The following is a 7,566-nucleotide window of genomic DNA, read 5'->3' on the forward strand; positions in this document are numbered from 1 at the left end:
ATAAGAGTCCAGCTGATGAAGACCAGCACTGAAAGCATGACTTAGGCTCAAGTAGCTTCTGAATGGAATTGCTTGGGATTCGCCAGTCAAGAGTACCCGCTTCCCCCGCAGCATTTCAGCTGAACCACAGTTCAGATGGATTTAACACAACCACAGTAGCCAATCGCATATGTATGGACTGCAATGGCGGGGGAGACAGAGAGGAGAGATAGAAAAGGACCCGCAAATGTCCTCTTTAAAAAGAGAGGAGAGCGGGAAGAGGCCCAGTGCACAAACCGGGAAAGAGAATCGTTCCGGAGATGGAGGTAGAGCCTCGAGAATGGCTGGTGCTGTTTAAAGCAGCAAGAGGTTTCTGAGCTCCGCACTTTAACATCTCGGTGCGAGTCTCGTCTGTGCAGGTGGAGCTCTGCAGCTGGTGGGGTCACAACCAAGCAAAGGAACGGCGGAAGCGTTCTAAGTGGAGGGCGGGGGTTCGGCACGGAGGCGGGAGGCAGTAGCGCCGCCTGAGGCCGTTAGGAAGCAACGGTCTCTCCGCGCGCGTCCCTAACTCCTCGCCGCAGCCATGAGGCGCTTCTGGCCGTGCGCCGTCGTGCTGGGGCTGCTCGCCGTCGAGGGCGTGCGCGGCGCGCAGAAATTCGCCACCTATCCCGACATCACCAACAAGACCTTCATCGACGACTATATCAACGCGCACAACGATCACCGCAGCGAAGTCCAGCCCCCCGCTTCCAACATGCTGTACATGGTGGGTGTCCCGGGCGCGGGGTGGGAGGAGGAAAGGAAAGCCCTCGTTTCCAGCTGGGCGCTTAGGAGAAGGAGCTTCCCATTGAACCCGCCGCCACCTTTTCTTTCGCAGGGCTCCTTGCCTGCGGTTTAAAAAGGCAGATACTTCAGGTCACGCCTTTGGGCATTGTAAGATGACGGTCTCAGGCAGAACAACAACAACAAAAAAGTTCCTTTCAGTAGCACCTTAAAAGGTAAAGGGACCCCTGACCATCTCGCTTTACTGGCCGAGGGAGCCGGCGTACAGCTTCTGGGTCATGTGGCCAGCATGACTGAGCCGCTTCTGATGAACCAGAGCAGCGCATGAAAACGCTGTTTACTTTCCCGCCAGAGCGGTACCTATTTATCTACTTGCACTTTGACGTGCTTTCGAACTGCTAGGTTGGCAGGAGCTGGGACCGAACAACGGGAGCTCACCCCGTCGCGGGGATTTGAACCGCCAAACTTCTGATCAGCAAGCCCTAGGCTCTGTGGCTTAACCCACAGCACCACCCGCCAACTAAGTTTGTTCTTGGTATGAGCTTGCGTGTGCGTGCACACTTCTTCAGTAACTAGGTCTCAGGCAGCTCATTGTGGTTATATCTGGGAAGGGATGAAGGACCCTGGTGAGGTTTTCTGCCTCAGATTGCGAAGTAACCGCAGCAGCTCGAGGCTGAGAATAGTCACTGGTGGTTTTCTTTTCTTTTGGCGTTAACGCCCTTTGACCCGCCTCTGAAAGCTGTATGCGTAATTCACATGGTAGAATGAGAATAGATAGCTGGCTCTTCAAAAGCCCGGCAGGTATTATACTTACTGGTGCCAGTGAGTAATATTTAAGTAAAGGGTCTACCAGTGTGAGAGATAAGATCATAAAGGGAAGGCAAAGTGACTAACATTAAAACCAATTAAGCACATTCAATAAAACCATCTAAAAACATAACTAAACAATTAAAAGGGGGCAGAACTTGTTTGTTTTAGTGAAACTGAAGACGTGTTATCCATTAGAAGTGGGAAATGTTATTCAAAGCTGTGTGCATGATACTTTTCTGTTTTGCAGAGTTTTGATCTAGGTTTAGCTAAAATAGCGAGAGCATGGGGACGGAAATGCATTTTTGGACATAATCCAAACAGAAAAGTCCACCCTGAAATTAAATATCAGCCATTTGGAGAAAATATATGGCGGGGATCTGCCTCCAGCCAACCATTTGATGCTGCTGCTGCCATTAATGCATTTTACAGTGAAGTACAATACTATACCTACGATGACCACACATGTTCCAAAGTATGTGGTCATTATACTCAGGTAAGTTTCATCTTCATCTGCTTAGAAAATTTTAATCAAAACTTAAAGAACTTGAGTAATTTGAGACTCTGGATGCTTCCAGACTGTCATATTTTGATGTGATTCAGTCACATCCTGGCAAATTCAAGCTGTGCAATTAAAGTTAATTTGGAGCTCTTGCAAAAAAAAAACCTGCTTCCCCAAAATACTGGACTTTTTGCAGTCAGAAAAGTGATGGGGAAATGCCCTGGAAAGTGAGGCATAACATTTGCTTCACACAATGCTGTCTAATAATCTCTCCACAAATAAATCAGGATGAATGCTAAATAGCCAACACTATCAAATCTTCAAACAAATCAGGTTGAACATTCATTAAACAGGCCGTCTGGAAGTGACCTCTGTAATCATACTTTGTGAAATAATCATATTCCTACCATCACAATAGAAACTGCTTACTTATAAAATACATTGAATGCTTGAAGTTAATTAATTGACAACTTTCAGAAAAAGGTCCCCACTTCAGTTTCAGTTCTGTAGGGTTTTTTGAATTGCTAGAAGTTCTAACATCTATAAAAACTCGGAGCTACTAGCAATGGGCCAGCACTAAGTGTTGCAGGGCTTATGCATGGCAAGTTCTTACCATGAGAATTAAAGGCAAATTGTCTTAAGACAACCCTTCTTTTAATGTCCTGTTCTGCTCTTTGCAGGTGTGTAGTTTACCCATGCAAAAAGCAACAAAGGTATAATTTACAAAGAAATGACCCCCTTGGTCATGACACACAGCAGACAAACAACTCCAAAATAAATATTAAACATTTGTTTGTAGTACTTTTATACCCCTTGTTTGTTAAAGTTGCACAAAGCAGTTTGATAATACTGATTAACAACTGTAACAACCCAAATTCAGTAGAAATAATTGCTAAGCTATCAGCACAAATTACTGACAAATAGGCCAGGAAGCCCAAAGGTGTTTTATTCAATAGCCATGCTATTATTCTAAAACAAAGCATTAAAAGTTAGTGTGTGGATCTGTTGAAGTTTGGTAGGGCATGATATTTCCTAACAAATGTCTCTTTGTAACACAACATACTGAGTTTGTAGCATCCTTCTCTATCAATTGCATCAAAATCAATAATAATTAAATATTCAATTGGGGATAGTGTTCTGTTGCTTTATATTGGAGAACCATTATTTTATCCTCACAAATATTTTGGTTACATATTTCCCTGGCACACAGTTGATTTTAGATACTATATTTCCATTGCTCAAGATGAGCAGAAATCATACGCCATTTTACATCATAACTGTCAACTTTTCCCTTTTATTGTGAGGAATCCTATTCAGAATATGTTTTGCATATATATTTTAAGAACATAAGACAAACACCCGTGGTCCATCTAGTTAAGCATTTTCACAGTGACCAACCAGATTAGGGTACTTGAATATAAGCTTTGAATTCTTATATAATATAAAGATGCCTGTAGCCAAATGCCAAGTGAGGGCAGGAATGTGGAGAGAAGCTGATTGCTAGAAATGGTAACTATTAACACAACTTGTACCTTTATCTTATATAATAAAACATATCCTTTCCAGGTTGTTTGGGCTGATTCTTACAAGGTTGGCTGTGCTATTGTTTTCTGCTCTCGAGCGACAGATGGAGAGAGAAATGTTTTGCATTTTGTGTGCAATTATGCTCCAGCGTAAGTTAACAAATGCTAAAGAGATTGTGTTGACACTTAAGGTAAGGTAAAGGTACCCCTGCCCGTACGGGCCAGTCTTGACAGACTCTAGGGTTGTGCGCCCATCTCACTCAAGAGGCCGGGGGCCAGCGCTGTCCGCAGACACTTCCGGGTCACGTGGCCAGCGTGACATTGCTGCTCTGGCAAGCCAGGGCAGCACACGGAACACCGTTTACCTTCCCGCTAGAAAGCGGTCCCTATTTATCTACTTGCACCCGAAGGTGCTTTCGAACTGCTAGGTTGGCAGGCGCTGGGACCGAACGACGGGAGCGCACCCCGCCGCAGGGATTCGAACCGCCGACCTTTCGATCGGTAAGACCTAGGTGCTGAGGCTTTAACCCACAGCGCTAGCAGTCTAAAATTCATGTGATGGGCAGCTACAGGTGATTTGGAGGAAATCAGGCCTGTTAGGTGGAGCTTCCCCTCCGCTGCCATCACAGGACAGTACATATGACATCAAACATCTTTATAAGCTTTTTTTTTTGGGGGGGGGGACTTTTCACCAGGGGTTTCAAATCATCTGTGAACAACAAATGTGAAACCAAATGCAAGGGTTATCATTGAAAGGGTTGTTTTTGTGACTTCAGTAACTCCTACTTCATGGACCCTTTGCCAATATATATATAATGAATGGTCAGATTCTGCAAAAGACCCTCTTTTTACCCTTTTTGAGGGTAAAAAGGTGGTGTGGAGGAACCATTACTGCTGCCACTACTATCATGGCAGCAAAGAATGCTTTTAAACATTAAAAAAATAGAACAGCTGGTAGGAGGAGTGTAGGAGAAATGGGGCCTGCAGGTGAAAAGAAGCCAGGAGTAGCACTGCTACCACAAATAGGAGGTTGGGACATAAAATTCAGCAAGCGTCATTGTGCGGGACATCAGCTAGATTGTGCTGACAGCCCTCTGAAGTCAGAGCCTTCCAGCATTAGCATATACATACTTTATACATGGTGTCTCTCTACAAATGTCTTTGACATCTGCATTTTGCCCTAATGTTCTTTGGCCTCTGAATTGCTGTCATGTTCCCCTGTACTTCCCCTGTACAATTCCTAGCTCCAGTCCATTCCCATTTGGACATTCATAAAGTTTTTCATCATTCCTGGGAGGTGAGCTGTCCTGAACTGGATATTCCTTATAAAAACTGGGCAGTCAGCCTTTTGATTTTAAATGCCAACTGCCTGCTTCCATTCTTGTTAGAGTGGTCCCTTTTTAAGCATGTCTGGCTTGTCCTGAAACATTAACAAATCCACCACTGTAAATCCACCTGTCTAGCTGGCCCTGTGCAAGGAATAAGAAGCATTTGAAAGAAATCTATCTTGAAGGGCTGGTTTTCCCACCTAGCAATAAAAATTTTGCTGCCAGGATCTCATGACTACATTTTGTCACATCATTTGTGCCAACGTGCACCACACACTCCTCTCCAGCACTATCTTATCAGGATATCTAAATGATGTTTGCCACCCACAACATTTCCACCATTGTTTACAGATGTATGTCTTGCTTTTATTTGTTGCTACTGTTGATTTTTGTAACACAAAAATACAATTTTGAGACGTGTCTGTTTGTCAGGACATTTACAGCATCGAACACAAGTCATTTGTATCTCTGATCAAATGAAAGAATCGATCCCTTACATCTGTTTCCTTAAGATTATTTCGGAAAGCTTTAACCTTTGTTCAAGCACAGGTGTTTCTATAGCTGGCTGACCCTTGCAAGAGTGTTCAAGTGAATAGTGTGAAAGGTGATAAGGTAACTTAAATAACTTCACAATGTAAGACCACTCATTTGAGCATTGTTACCAGGGTGACTTGGACCACTTCAGTATTCTCTGAATGAGATCCAGATTGTAGTGACCAAAGGCAATGGTGTGTCTGAACTAGGCATAATACCTAAATATATTTGGCAGCTCTATTCTGTGTAAGTCAGTTTTTATATCCATTCCTTCACATTCAAAGACTTGTCACCTCTTCCAGCTCAACATACTCTACTGTGATATTTGGTCTTGTGTGTTGATGCCTTTATACCTAGGATTGCATTCCCTCTCAGACAATTTTACAGGAACTGCATTACAGTGATGGGTAGGGCCAGAGGAAGAATAATGGATGTGACTTTTACCTTTGTACAGTAGGCTTCCATCCAGACAAAAGCCAGACAAACACCCATCACCATAAGTAAGAGGCATGATCGCAGTTCAAGGATTCATTACAGCCAGAAAAATCATTCAAGAGTGCAGAGGTAGGCCTGATGAGGCCCTTGGAAAAATTCAAGGACCAGATGGAGAGGCCTGGAAGGCTGCATTTGGCCCCCAGACCTAGACAACTTATTTGTTACATCTAAAATCTTTAATTATATTACCAGTAGCTTGCATTTTAATTTTCAGTTTAGCTTTGTGTACTGAATACATAATGTTACATAATATTTTGTTCTTTAGGGGCAATTACCGGGGCGTTCGTCCTTATAAAAGAGGATCATCATGTAGCAAGTGCCCAGAAGGAGACACTTGTCCAAATCAACTCTGCAGTAAGTATGATGATAAACTATCACATTTTAAAAAATGTATTTATTTAGATAATTTCTTTATTGCTTAACACATCTGGGGGGGGGGGGGAGAATAAGTGACTTGCAGCGTACCTTTAAAAACTACAAATACAATGCAGTGGTACCTTGGGATAAATACTTAATTCGTTCCGGACGTCCGTTCTTAACCTGAAACTGTTCTTAACCTGAAACACCACTTTAGCCTATGGTGCCTCCTGCTGCTGCTGCGCCGCCACTGTACGATTTCTGTTCTCATCCTGAAGCAAAGTTCATAACCCGAGGTACTATTTCTGGGTTAGCGGAGTCTGTAACCTGAAGCGTATGTAACCCGAGGAAATACTCTTCCATTATATGACAGAAAATAAACCCAAGGTAAAATAGTAACATTTTTAAAGCTTTCTTTTGCTTGTTATATGTATTTTCTCTTTTTTCCAGGAAATTCTGAACGTGAGAAAGAAAGGAATGAGAGTATGTATTACATTTTTATTTTGTTGTTTAAATTTAGAGCAAAATTCACATTCAGTAAAAATTACCTTCTTTTTTTAAAATATAGATTATAAACGATGGAATCCACCGTATGATTTCCACATTACCTGTGATGAATCCTGTATTGCTGTTGCAGTTTTAAGGCCATTATTAATGTTTATAGCATTTGCAGTTGTTTACTACTTAAAATTACGTTATCCAGGTTTAAATTTAAAACATTAATCTCCAATATGCACATAAAACACACAACAATTTTCTTTGAGTATCTTAGCTAACAGAGCACATTAACACAAATGCTAATATTATTTCCTTGTGTTTTATATTGTAAAACTAAATTTGGCTTGTTTTATTGCTTCATATCATATTTTGTTGTTTTTTTTTCAAAATTGTAAAAAGTTCTGTTTCATATTGATTCATTGTGAATATTTTTAAGTCTGTAAGATATTAATATAATATAAAATATATGGTCATATATTGTATGTTAAATACCATGTAAAAAATAAAGATCAAGCATATTAAAATAAGCTTAATTATTTGACATGATTAAGCTATACACGAGTCCTTTTTTCTTCTTCCAAAATCACGAACCGACAATTTTTAGTGTTCTACTTTAGTTTTATACATGCTTTTATAAATTTAATATGATTTTTTAAAACTGCTGTGGAATAGAAGCTTGAGACAGTTATTATTGCTAAGTAGCTGAGTCCTGTGATTGTTAGCTAGCCAGGTTTTGTTTCTGCTAAAATAAGTTAATGAT

General features: G+C 41.5%; 1 protein-coding gene across 1 annotated transcript; it reads left to right on the forward strand.

The window, feature by feature from the left end:
- The first annotated feature begins 482 nt into the window (after nucleotides 1-482).
- Nucleotides 483-7,178, forward strand: LOC114605477 (GLIPR1-like protein 1). Its single transcript, XM_028746818.2, has 6 exons — nucleotides 483-745; nucleotides 1,820-2,065; nucleotides 3,638-3,744; nucleotides 6,217-6,305; nucleotides 6,759-6,791; nucleotides 6,877-7,178. The coding sequence occupies exons 1-6, from the start codon at nucleotides 563-565 to the stop codon at nucleotides 7,029-7,031; spliced, it is 813 nt and encodes a 270-aa protein (XP_028602651.2). The 5' UTR covers nucleotides 483-562; the 3' UTR covers nucleotides 7,032-7,178.
- Nucleotides 7,179-7,566: the final 388 nt, after the last annotated feature.

Source organism: Podarcis muralis, chromosome 10 (genome assembly GCF_964188315.1).
Source record: "Podarcis muralis chromosome 10, rPodMur119.hap1.1, whole genome shotgun sequence".
Lineage (NCBI taxonomy): Eukaryota > Metazoa > Chordata > Lepidosauria > Squamata > Lacertidae > Podarcis > Podarcis muralis.

What these genes read in the sequence shown, in the direction of transcription:
- LOC114605477 (XM_028746818.2), top strand. Translation starts at nt 563, where the DNA reads ATGAGGCGCTTCTGGCCGTGCGCCGTCGTGCTGGGGCTGCTCGCCGTC. An exon ending in CTTCCAACATGCTGTACATG is followed by an intron (nt 746 to 1,819) that starts GTGGGTGTCCCG and finishes TCTGTTTTGCAG; the next exon opens with AGTTTTGATCTAGGTTTAGC. An exon ending in TATGTGGTCATTATACTCAG is followed by an intron (nt 2,066 to 3,637) that starts GTAAGTTTCATC and finishes TATCCTTTCCAG; the next exon opens with GTTGTTTGGGCTGATTCTTA.